Source organism: Peromyscus californicus, unplaced genomic scaffold, assembly GCF_007827085.1.
Source record: "Peromyscus californicus insignis strain IS unplaced genomic scaffold, ASM782708v3 Scaffold_13__1_contigs__length_99412109, whole genome shotgun sequence".
Taxonomy (NCBI): domain Eukaryota; kingdom Metazoa; phylum Chordata; class Mammalia; order Rodentia; family Cricetidae; genus Peromyscus; species Peromyscus californicus.
Window position 1 is genome coordinate 95,549,673 of NW_026294424.1, and position 13,037 is coordinate 95,562,709.

The 13,037-nt window shown below is 40.3% G+C and overlaps 1 protein-coding gene across 3 annotated transcripts in view; it reads right to left on the reverse strand.

Annotated features, from left to right (window-relative positions):
• LOC128108693 (ATP-binding cassette sub-family G member 3-like) overlaps positions 1-13,037 on the reverse strand; it is a 77,072-nt gene that overhangs the window by 52,496 nt on the left and 11,539 nt on the right. For 2 of the 3 annotated variants that reach the window (XM_052735592.1, XM_052735593.1), the window contains exons 2-6: positions 7,684-7,905; positions 5,483-5,542; positions 4,616-4,730; positions 3,930-4,082; positions 351-487 (exon numbers count right to left, since the gene is read on the reverse strand). In XM_052735592.1, the coding sequence (XP_052591552.1) occupies positions 351-487; positions 3,930-4,082; positions 4,616-4,730; positions 5,483-5,542; positions 7,684-7,886 (668 nt within the window). In that variant the 5' untranslated portion in view covers positions 7,887-7,905. Of the gene's footprint in view, positions 1-350; positions 488-3,929; positions 4,083-4,292; positions 4,383-4,615; positions 4,731-5,482; positions 5,543-7,683; positions 7,906-13,037 lie in introns of those variants that run through there. The other variant, XM_052735596.1, reaches the window with a different exon arrangement.

Consider the following 13,037-nt stretch of genomic DNA (forward strand, 5'->3'; position numbering starts at 1 on the left):
CTAGTTCTATTTAATGTTCCAGACACAACAAACATGCTTTGCTTCAGAACAAATGCATTTCCTCTCTGTACAGCACTCTGTTCAGATCTCACGCACTCATCCTCAGCTCACTTGTCACATGCTTGCGGGTTATGGTGACACTTATTTAAAGCAGTGCTCCACCTTCTCCACAGCCATCTTTCCCTATGCTCTTGTCTCATTGCCTTGATGTGTGTTCCTTGTTAATTGAAGTTTCCCTCTAACAATCAAGGAAGAAATTCTGATGCTTACTTTTGAATCTCCTGCACCAAAAATACACACAAGTGACCAGGTATTAAGTGAATAAACCTTAATGTTCCTTCAGCACTTACCTTCTCAGGACCGAGATGACATCTGTTGTAGTCCTCAAGTCTAATCCAGTGGTGGGATCATCCAAGAACAGAATGGGATGCTGGGCAACCAGCTCCATTGCTATACTGGTCCTTTTCCTGAGCTCCTTAGATCTAGGCTAGAACACCAATGACCATCATTATCAACAAGAACAACCACAGTCATTGTCATTTGGTGAACTCACCTGTTATAGCAATAAAAGGTTTTGTTATGTCTTTATCCTGAGGAGCAAAATATGGGCACCTGGGAGAAGAAGGACATTTCTCTTTTACCAAGTGAGTAGAAAGAGGCTCAGGCCAGACTTGATATGAAGCCCATGATAATGACAGTTACTGTTTGTTCTTTATCAAGTCACATGTTCTAGGGTAATGAGTTATCACACTCCAAGACTGGCACAGTGAGATCTCTGTTGAAGGAACGAGGAAGACGGGACAGGAGAAGATGAAGTATCTCTAATAATTTAGTAGTCATTTAACACCCTCCCAACACACACAGGACACACACAAGAAAGGCACTCTACACAACACACAATCACATACACACACACTGGCATGTGAACACACAAGTGCACACACACACAAATATTTTGATAATTGAGAATAGAGTTTGCGCAAAGCTACACAGAGAAACCCTGTCTCGAAAAAACAAAAAGAAAAAAAGAATAGAGTTTATAGGTAAGCAGATGTCCTTATTTTTATAGATGAAAAGTCATTAAGTACTCAGGAGGAAGATACTCCCTAATGTTCTTTTATAATGCCGCCGTGAGAAACAGCTTTAGTGAGCGTGATGTTGTAAACACTCATGGGCCCAGGAGGCTGGTATTAGCACTGTACTATAGTGCGGGCTATATAACAGTCAAACTTTTGGAGTAATGACCTATTGCCTCTACATTTCTTAAATCAAAATCTTATGAAAGGCCAAAGAGAAGTCTTAGCAGGGAAAATTCACTTGCCACACATGCCTGAAGCCTAGGTTCATTCCCTGGAACTCACATATAAAGCTATATGCAGTGGAATGCATCTATAATTCCATCAAGATGTAATTACAGTGAGATGGGAGGTGGATCAGGAGCACTGGGCAAGTGTGAAGGCCATCAGCAGAATGAGACAGACCCTGCCTTATAAACAAGGATGGAAGAGAGAATGGACACCTGACAAAGATGTACTATGACTTTCATGTGTGTGCTATTGTGGGAGCCCGTTCTTGGGTTCCTCATGGCTTTACCCAGCAGGTCCACATAGAGGATGATTAGGACCATGGGCCTAAGTGCAGGTGTCTGGGATGGTCTGCACTTGGCTGTGCTGGGGGAGGAGGTCTTTTGCTCCACCCCTTGGCGTCTCTATAAAGACCCTGGGGCAGAGACAGTCGGGGCCGTTGGAATAGGTTCCAGGCCCTCTCGAGGCTATCCTTTATTTTCTATCTGTTTATCTCCGCGATATTCTCCGCAATAAATCCTTCTATCTAATATTTCCTGCTGCTCACACTCAAGAAAACTCTGGGGAGCTGTGGGGGTGGTTGGGTAAACGCCCCACATGCTATGGCATTCAATTGGACACATACACACACACACACACACACACACACACACACACACACACATACACACACACACACACACACACATGCACACACACATGAATGCAGGCATACACACATACACATTTTTTAAAGCAATCATAAAAAGTATATTAAAATTCTTGCAGTATATTATATTTCATAACTTCAAGAAGTTAATAAATATCTTCATATGTTGCCCCTAAAAACAAGTGAACAACTTAGGGCAATGACTAATTATTGTTAAAAACAAAACAAAAGAAAGAAGTTTTATTGTAGAGATAAAACTATGTAAATAAACAGAGCCAAAGCAAACAAAATTCCGCCACTCAGGAAAAAGAGAAAGCATGGTGAATGTGAGCTTTTTTATTATTCATCCCATCAAGACAAACAACATCTCATCAACGACTGTGGAGAAGTATTGTGGGAATCAACAGCTGGTACCTTCCTGTTCCTCACTGCCTCTAAGGAGGAGTCACCACAGGAGTTAGCTCATGAGAATCATATCCTGGGGAACCCATTTCCATCCATACCACCAAATGTCTGCTCAGCAGATACATATGTATAATCTTCTTAGTGAATTGATGTCGCTGTGAGAGACAGAATGGTTTGGAGGACATAAGAGGGAAAAAACCCTAATGTTGAAAAACTCTAGTCATAAAATAAATTAAATGCCTGATCAAGTTCTGTAAACAATGTAATCACAAAGATTTGGGGACTGCAAATGGTTATAGACCTGACACACTGAGGATATAAGGATTTTATTCATTTTGATAGTTAAGAATGTAATTGTTAAAGATTAAGAATAATTAAGTATTTAGGAATGAACTATTACATAATAGTCTTTTAAAATATGTTAGTAAGAAACTAGTTAGCTATGAAGTTCACCACTTATCTATTACCCCTCCTGATCCTGCACAAATCCTCACAGGAGTCACCAGGTCCACTCTGTTGCTCTTGCTCAAGTTTCTATCATTAAAGCCTAACACAGGAGCTGGGAAAAAAAATATTAACAGAAGATAAGGAAGGAGGGAGCAGGGGCAAAAGGAAATCCTAGATTTCCATCCAGTTACAAAGATAAAACAATCTTGAAAAAAGTAAACAAGGAGTGAAAGGTTTATTTCAGCATAAAATTTAAAAGTACAGTCAACCATTGCAGGGAAGTCCAGGCAGGAAGCTGATGCAGCTGGTTACAGCCAGTCAAGAGCACAGAGAGGATGAATGCATGCAAGCCTGTCAGTGTTCCGCTCACTTTCCCCATTCTCATGACACCCAGGACCCAAACACAAAGAATGGTGCTGTCTGAGTGGGCTGGGTCTTTCCACATCACTTAACTCAATCAAGACAGTCACCTCAGAAATGCCCACAAGACAACTGACTACAATTCCTCATTGAGACTCTCTTCTAGATGATTCCAGGTGGCTCCAGACTGTGTCAAGGTGACAGTTGACACTAGCCAACACAGACAGGATGGGATAAAAACACAGAAAGGCTACAGAAAATAACAAGCACTGAACAAGTCAGAAGTAAATGCTAAAGAGACCAGGTACAACCCTGGAGGAAATAAATGCAGAGTGAAACACAGAGCCAGAGTCCTCAATCCCAGGTCATATGTCAGTCCAGAAAACATTCTGAAACAGCAAAGGGACAAGTCCTCAGGGAAGAGACAATAAACAGAAGAAAGCCCTTGTCAGATTCTCCATGAGTCAAGAGTTTAAGTCTGAGTAAGAGGAGGCTCATGTGAGGAATCTTGGAAATGGCCATGTGAGGAACACTTCCCTTCTGGATCATACTCCATTCCCAGGTTTAACCATTGCTAAGAAGGCTTCCCAGCTCAATCTCCACTTTGCATCATGTAACCAGTCACTTACTCATTAATACAGAGAGCAGCCGCCTGGACCACACACATTAGAGGAAACTGATAATGGAGGGTCATATTATCAACACCGGGATTTTTTTTTTTTTTTTTTTGGCTCTGAATCTTTCAAGATTTTTCTTCACATTACCTTGACATTTGCCACTTTATCCAGATGCAGAAGTTCAAGGACCTCCTTAATTCGCCTTCTTCTTTCATCTTTTGTTACAGTTATTGGGAGTCGAAGAGCCGCTGAGAACATTATATTGTCTCTCACAGTCACCGTTTGCATCACCACATCATTCTTAAGGTTAAATAGTATTTCAATTAAATATAGTTATCACAAAGACAATCATTCCAACAAATGTAACCTAACCCTCATATAAACCACATACAATGTAATACTCTACTGAAAAATAAGCTTTCAGTGTTACTAATCTCAAGTCCAGAGCCTGAAGAAATCATTTCACGCCCCCCTCCCATTTGCCTCCCAAGAGATTTAGGTGACTGCTACCTGCAATTATTTGCAGAAAACATCTTCTATGCAGTGGAAAAAGATGAAGGAATGGCAAAGTCAGACAACAGCAGTCTTTGTAGAATTAAATCCCAGCTGCAGTTACTAATGCTGTACCACAGCTGTCAGACTCCAATCCCTCCCCATCCTCCTATTTAATAATGCCAACCTCAGGCTAATGAGTCACTAGGAAAAGCTGGTGGAGAGAAAGTTGGCCCTGTATTGTGTCATATAATTAATTGGAAACACACAAATCTATAAGCTGAGCATCTACCCATACAGAAGAAGGGGAAATCTAAAATTACAAACCCACCAACACTTACTTGTGGTACATAACTAGAAGTACATTTGAAATTAGCAGGTCGAGGTTTTCCATTTATCAAAATATCTCCTGATAATCCACGTGGATCTTTCCTTGCAGCTAAGACATCCAATAACCTACAACGGGTTATATATGTTGTATAGTTTACTTTCTCCCTTCAGTAAAACCTATCACCTTTTAGCAACTCAAAAAATAAAAATTCTGCATATCATAAGTTTAACTGAAAACACACACAGACACAGACACACACACACAGACTCACACACACAGACACACACACACACACACACACACACACACACACACACACACACACACACACACACACTGCTTTCAGCTCATTATGTGCTCTAATACAGCCCAGACCACATGACCATCCCTCCCTGCAATCTGACCTTGGGGAATCAAACTCATAATGTGCTATTGTATTTTGAGAATTAGGCCTAGTGATGATTTCTTGTTCCCAGAAAACTTTGCTTCATCTTTCTAATTTTAATTCTATCTCCTTCACATGAAATAATAATATGATCCAATACCATATACAATCACTGTATCATTTCCTATCAGTAAAGTGGACCTAGTAAGACTTTCTGTTCTTGGTAGAAAATTGAATGCACCCTCCTGCACAGTATCCACAGCACATGGGACCAGACTCATATATATATATATATATACTCATATATATATATATATATATATATATATATATATATATATATACTCATATATATATATATATACTCATATATATATATATATATATACTCATAGATATACTCACACAATACATAAATAACCCCTGTGGAAGTGATTTTACAGCACAGAAACTGGATACAAAGGGCTCACACGTGCTTTCTGTTATACTCACCAAGATCGGCTCCCATCTTCCGGTCCCATGATGGCATTGAGGCCAGGTCTCATGATCCCACTGTAAACACAAAATCATACTGGTTGATTTTCTATTTAAAAGAAGTTATATTAACTTAGTATCTATACTGAATATTCTATTGAAAGTGGATGGAATTGTACACATAAGTACAAACTCAAAGGAAAAAATTTAAATATTAATACAAGTCTATTATTTTTGAAAGGTGTTAAATGCTAGTGGAGACTCATGAGGAAAATGCCTCAGATATCACAAAATACATTTTGTTTATTATTTAAAGGACTTCTCTTTTTTAAAACATGGTGCATCTAAGTTCAGTGTTCCTTGAAGCAAGTAGCAGGTTCTCATGAAGACTCAATTACACATATGGCCTTTATGTGTCAAGTACACAACAGCTTCTTGTTCATGTTTGATGATCAGTCTCTTCATATAGCCCTGCTTGCTGCCTCCTAAACCTCATCACAACAAACCAATGATTCATGGGATATCAATAGCAGTGTCATTACTATTAAAATAGGGTCAAACTAAAATCAGTGCATTGTAAATAGAAATCCAAAGACTAAAAGGAAGCTTTCTAGAGGACAGGAGAGCATTGCCAAGTTTAACATTCAAAACAAAACAAATCACACCTTAATCAAAATAGGAAAGCGATTTTGGAAATAGGAAATAGGAAAACAACAAAACCACAAAATGATGACTTCCTTTCCTGATAAAGTAATTAGAATACTCTCAGTTTAGAACTGGGAGATATCCCTCAAATAGAGGACATTCTTCATTGATGTATAGGTATAGCACAAATAGATGTCAGAAAATGGATTTATTCACAGGAGTGAATATCCAGATTGAAAAAGGCATATTCTTATAGAAAACTTAGGTATGTTCCTATTTCTTAATATTTCATATCCAGACAGTGTGTCAATCCTTTGCCCTGCCCATTCTCCTCTTAGTAAGAAAATGATGGAAGTTCTGGTGGAGGAGCAGAAATGACCAGTGCCCAACAACAGAGGCCATGGTTGGGGTTGGGAGGAAGAGTCTATACAGACAGAGCGGGGAAATCTTGGTATGTGTGCTCTGTCCTCAGAATTTGGTCAGAAGCAAGCCTTCTCCGTGTTATGGAACAATGTGTGGAATGTTGGTTTTAGCTCTTCTTAGCTCTTAATGAATTTTGAGCAAATACACGAGGACCCGGACTTTCTGCTGTTGGGACTTCCTCATTGCTTCCATCTCATCACTTGTAACTGACCCAGACAGCCTGTTAGAAACTCTCAGTTCAGTTATGAGAGTGCATTGCGTACAGACACGTATACAGTTCTTTTATATATTCAAATTTCTAGGTATTAAATCTTCAATATTCCCTCATCATATGTTGATTTTAATAGTGTCTTTGGTATTGTGTTTTCATCCTTAATTTTATTGAGTTAAAATCATTTCCCAGGGGTTTTTTTTGTGTGTAATATGTCTAAGGGATTGTCAAGCTTGTTTGTGTTTTCAAAGAACCAAATTTTTGTGTCATTAATCTAATAAGTTGTTCTTTTAGTCTCCATCTCATTAATTTCACTGTGATCATGAGTCTATCTGTATGTATGACAAGCTGAGGCTGGGGGATGTTTCAATGTGTGAAGCATTTGCTGTGTGAGGGGGACCTAAGTTCAACATCCGGAATTCACATGACCTTGGGTGCAGTAGTGGGCACCCATAACTCCATGCTCTATAGAGAGATGGAGACAGACAGGAGAATCCCAGGACACTTGAAGGCTGCTAGCCTGGCATACCCAGCAGTGAACAGTGAGAGACTCTGTCTGCAACATGGTAGAAGGTGAAGACCAGTGCTCAAGGTTGTCCTGTGATGGCCTTGTGCCATGGGTGTGTCATAGTGTCCTCACATCTGCACATGTGAGCACATACTCACGCATACACTTATACACATATGTGAACAGATATATACATGAACACACATACACTTAAACACACACTAAACAGAGATATACACTGAATATACACACATACACTTATACACACATGTGAACAGATATAAGGACATACACTTAAACACACACTAAACAGAGATATACACTGAACACACACAAACACATACACGTGCGCATACACACACAGCTTATGATAATAGACAACTTGTTGAAAAAGTTATAAAATATGCTGATATCTTTAGTTCATGCACATACTTGATATTAGATAGTCTTCTTATCACTTCTGTTTTTTTACGAAATGGAAAGCCACTCTGCACAGTTTCTCCATAGCTGATGTTATGAAAACTCAACACAACCTCTCCAGTCAATGTGCTCGGGTCACTGGTGTCCATTCCAGGAAGGTCACTGGGATTTCTTTCTATCATCGGGATTGTAACAGGGTCATTATTGGAAGACATCTCCAGAGGTTCTTCCTTCCTGTAGAAGGAACAGCAATAGTGAGTTGATGGTCCACACAAACAACATTATTACACAGCACAGCACACTTTAGGATTGTTTTAGACTGTATAGTCATAGGCTGATTCCTTCCTGATGAATGCTCTATATGGCTGTGATTACCTAAGGATCCAATGAGAAGCAGACATATCTGAGTACAGATACTCCCCTTAGGTACCAAATTCCTAGTAAACAAATGAGCCCTAATGAACAGAGTATAAATGTTATTCATAATTCATAAAGGAAGAAAGGGACAGATGATGTGGTAGATTTGTCTTACTTCAAAATCATATTATGATATTATATAAGTTCAGAGGTAGAATACATGACCACCATTACCACATCTCCTCTGTGTTTGGGTGTGTGCACATGCACAGGTGTGCAGACATGTGGATTTGTGGAAGACAAAATCACATAGCAGATACACATGCAGAGAGAGCTCTTCTGGAACAGGGTGGCCAAAATACACAGTTGATTCACGGCACATGTCAGTTCAAGATACAGAGATGGTTCAGGGACAGATTGCTCCAAAGCACAGAGCTGACTCCAGGCGTAAGGGGTCTGAACAAATGGGAGCTCAGTGAGCCACTTCACTTAGGACGGATCATGGTAAACAGAAGTCCTGGGGTCAGAGTTGAGAGTCTGTTACCTTGTGTCTAGTGATGCACACATCAGGTGGCCTAATGATGGCTCAGTGGGTGTGACCCAAGTGAGGGCATGACAGCGCTCATTGCTCTGGTGTTCTGGACATGCACACAAGCTTGGTTTCTTGTGCAAGGTTTTCAAATATCATGGGCCTATGTGTTCCTGGCTTGATATGTTTATAGGTAGAAATAATTTATTTGTATTAATAAGTTATTTATTAATCTATATCTTACTGTCTGTGCTGGGCACTTGTACACATAAGGTACAGAGTCATTTTGCCTCAGCATTTGCTTTCAAAATGAAGCAAACCACTGCTGTATAAAATGGAGTCACCCAGGACAAGGCACACTCTGAAAACTACTGTCCTATACAATACAAAGGAACACAGATGGGCACAGCCTGAGCTCTGCACACTCAGTCTCTCACAGTGCTAGAACTAGGAGCTTCTATCCTCTGAGTTTGAGCTGTGGTGGGGATCCAAAACCATCAAGCACATGTCGTGGTGCCCTGGGATGCGCTGGGTGGTGGGCAGCCATGAGAGACAGTAGTGCATGTGAGAGTGACTGACAGACACACTCCTGGCTCAGGCTGTGGAGGCCTGAGGACAGGCAGCCCTGACTCCTGTACTGGGAATGACATGGCTCCTGTAGATGACTGCTGAGCCTGAGAGTTCTGAGTAGGTGGGTGGAAGATCTTTTGGTTTGTGAAACTGCCTCATGCTGCAATTTGTGTGCAGCAAACAGGCTGAGAACTTGGAACCTGATTGAAAGGATTATTCAATTTCCACAGCTTCTTCCTTATTGCATGGTGGTTTGCTGCTGGATAGGATCTGAAAATGCTTAGGCACACAGCTCAGCTCCCAGAACTTCTCTCCATTGCATAACTTCATTCTCTGTTTTCAACCCCACTTCCCCCAAAGCCTTCTGGAGACAAGTTTTGTTTAGACAAACCCACAAACGGAAGTGTCTACCTGGACTACAGGCCACATGACCTCTGGGACTAGCAGTGACAAAGAACATACAAAGACAGGCAGTCTTAGAGTGAATGATGCTCTGTACTTAAGGCACCTGTGTCCTGTGTACAGCACCAGCCGGGAAGGCAGCAGCAGAGAGGGACGGCACACACCAAGTATGACCCCGATGCCCCAGACCTGGCAAATTCTATGAGAGCATCAAGAGAGAGGCTCGTCCAGGTCTCTGTCTTCCAGATACTAAAATGTTATGTGTAATTTTCATATAGTATATTACTTTTAAGATTTAAAAAGTGTTTAATCTTTAAAAAATCCTTGTCTTGTGTTTCCTTAATCTTACTGTTGTTGACTATGAGGCAGGGTCTCCTTGGATGGTTCAGACTTGCCACAAATTTCTAATCCTCCTGCCTCACCTTCCAAGTGTCAGGATGGTAGACCTGCAGTTTATCTATTTTATTCACATGTTTTAAACTTTGTAACCATATTCTTTTTAATCTCTTGCTCTTTTCTCTTCTGCTCCTTTTCTTTTTTCTAACCTTTCTTTCTACACATCCTTTATTCAACGATTTTGTTAGTGTTGTTTTACCTTTATTAGTTTCTAATTTCATTTTTATATTAGTTTTACCCATTACTTTCATTATGTCCATTATGATAACTGTGAGAAAGTTGCCTCTGATATCATTGTTACTGAGGTTCATTTTCTCCATCCTGACCAGTGCTGAGGATTAAGCTCTTGGCAGATGAATTCTTACTGTGTGCATCCTCACATCAATGTGTAAAACATATTCACTCCACAGGTGCACCACCCACAACAAAACACAAGGATGTGAGAAAACTAGGTTATACCACTTCCTCAAAAGATTATAAGTTGTCAGCAATTGAATCTAAACATACTCGATTAGGTAGAGTGATGATGAAATCATTCAGAAGGTTAACTTAGAAAGGATTGCAACTTCAAAAAGGGACAACGGAAGGAAATAAGCAAAACAATATAGGATACAAGTAATAAATGAAGAGGGAATTTTTTGATGGAAATTTTGGAAATGTTTACACATAAATTTTTTTTAATTCAGGAGAAAGAACCAACAGACTAAATTAACTGAAAGATAAAAATACCAGGGCATCAAAGACAAGGTTAATGAATTACCGCATTCAGAAAGAATAAAGAAAAACTTGTGATGGCCTCCAGGACATGACAGACAGACCCTGTTTTTACTAGAATAGAATGTGAAATACAGAGTAAAGACACAGAAAACCTGGTCATTAAAGCAATATCCTAAAATACTCTGTATATATTGAAAGATTAGGATGTCCAGGTACAGAGGTAATTTAGACCACCACATAGATTGACCAGAAAATAATCTTGTCATATTACACTCTTGGTAAAATTCAGAGAGTTCAGAACAAGAAAAGAATGCTGGAGCTACTAAGAGAAGAGCCAAGTTACTAACAACGTACGTGATTGGCAAACCAGTCAGAACAACAGCACAGTCCTTGACAGAACTGCTAAAGGCCAGAGTGTGGACCTATGTATTCTGAGCACTCAAAGAAAAGAACTGACAACCAATGTGACTACAGCAAATCTGTCCTTTGTAAAGACCTTCAGGATGAACATAACTAAAGCAATGCTGACCACTGAGGCTGCCGTGAGGAAGACACTCCCAGGAAAATAAAATCACAAAGGAAGAAGACAGAAAGCTACAATCCGAAGAGCTCAGGAGAAAATAACTCCTGTAGTTCTCAGGAATCAGCAGTGCTGACTCAGTAAGTGTGCTGCTGTGGGATGTTCTGTATGGCAAATGTGTTGCTGATTGGTCAATAAATAAAATACTGATTGGCCATTGGCTAGGCAGGAAGTATAGGAGGGACTAACAGAGAGGAGAATTGAGAGAACAGGAAGCTGGGTGAGGGAGACACTGCCAGCTGCCATGATGAGAAACAGCATGAGAAGACTCCGGTAAGCCACAAGCCACGTGGCAAGGTGTAGACTTATGGAAATGGATTAATTTAAGCTGTAAGAACAGTTAGCAAGAAGCCTGCCACGGCCATACAGTTTGTAACCAATATAAGTCTTTGTGTTTACTTGGTTGGGTCTGAGAGGCTGTGGGACTGGCAGGTGAGAGAGATTTGTCCTGACTGTGGGCCAGGCAGGAAAACTCTAGCTACAGTGTGCTGGTTAGCTTTTTGTCAACTTGACCCAAGCTGGAGTCATCTGGGAGGAAGAATCCTCAGCTGAGGAATTGCCTCCATCAGATTGGCAAGTCTGTGGGGCATTTTCTTGATTGATGATTGATGTGGGAGGGTCTAGACCACTTTCTGGTCCTGGGATGTTTAAGATAACAGGCTGAGCAAGCCATGAGGAGCAACTAGTAAGATGTGTTCCTCCAGTGTCTCTGATTCAGTTCCTGCCTGAGTTTCTGCCTTGGCTTCCTTCAGGGATGGATTGTGATGTGGAAGTTTAAGCCAAATAAACCTTTTCCTGCCCCAGTAGCTTTTGGTTATGATGTTTTATCACATCAGTAAAAAGCAAACTGCCAGTGAGTCAGCAAACTTCTAAGATGAGAGAGAAAGAAATGAACACACAGCAATTAAAGCCAAAAAGGAAAATCGAAAGATAAACAGAAGCCTGCTAAATTACAGGATTTCATTCAGTACAAACATTTCAACACACCGGGCAGTGGTGGCGCACACCTTTAATCCCAGCACTCGGGAGGCAGAGGCAGGCGGATCTCTGTGAGTTCGAGGCCAGCCTGGTCTATAGAGTGAGATCCAGGAAAGGCGCAAAGCTACACAGAGAAACTCTGTCTCAAAATAACAAAAAAAAAAAAAAAAATTCAACAATAAGCTAAATATAACTGGTCTCGATTCTGGAGTAAAAGATGCACCTGGCAGGCTGAATTGAAAGCAGGAAACAATAACCAACTGTTTATTGCAGCAGGAAACTCAACCAGCTGGCAACGTATATGGAGACTGAAAGTGCAAGGATGGAAAACGGCATTTTAAGCAAACAGACTCCAAAAGCTATGCTCCTACCTAACAAAGCAGATATCCAGGCAAAGTCAGGAAAAGTAAAGATAACTACATATTAGTAATTGGAGCAATCCACCACAAACGACTATAAATATATATGTAATGAAAATCAGTATCGCATACTCCATAAAACAAACCCTACTAGACAAATGCAGCTGGATAAAATACTGGTGGGTGACTTTGATTTCTTATTTGTAGTTTAATATTCATTAATAGTATACATTTATTGAGGGAAGTCATATCTGTGGATGAATATTTGCTGTTCTGTGCTATAAGCATTGATGCTTTCTCTTCAGTGTATAAAGAGTACTCAGTGGTCTGTCTCTGATCCAGAGAGCTTGGTCTAAACTTAGATTTGCCATCATAGAGGAAGTGTGTGTGTGTGTGTGTGTGTGTGTGTGTGTGTGTGCGCGCGCGCATTTGGGTCTTTGTGTGTTGTGTGTGAGTGTGTGTGTATTTGGTCTGTGTG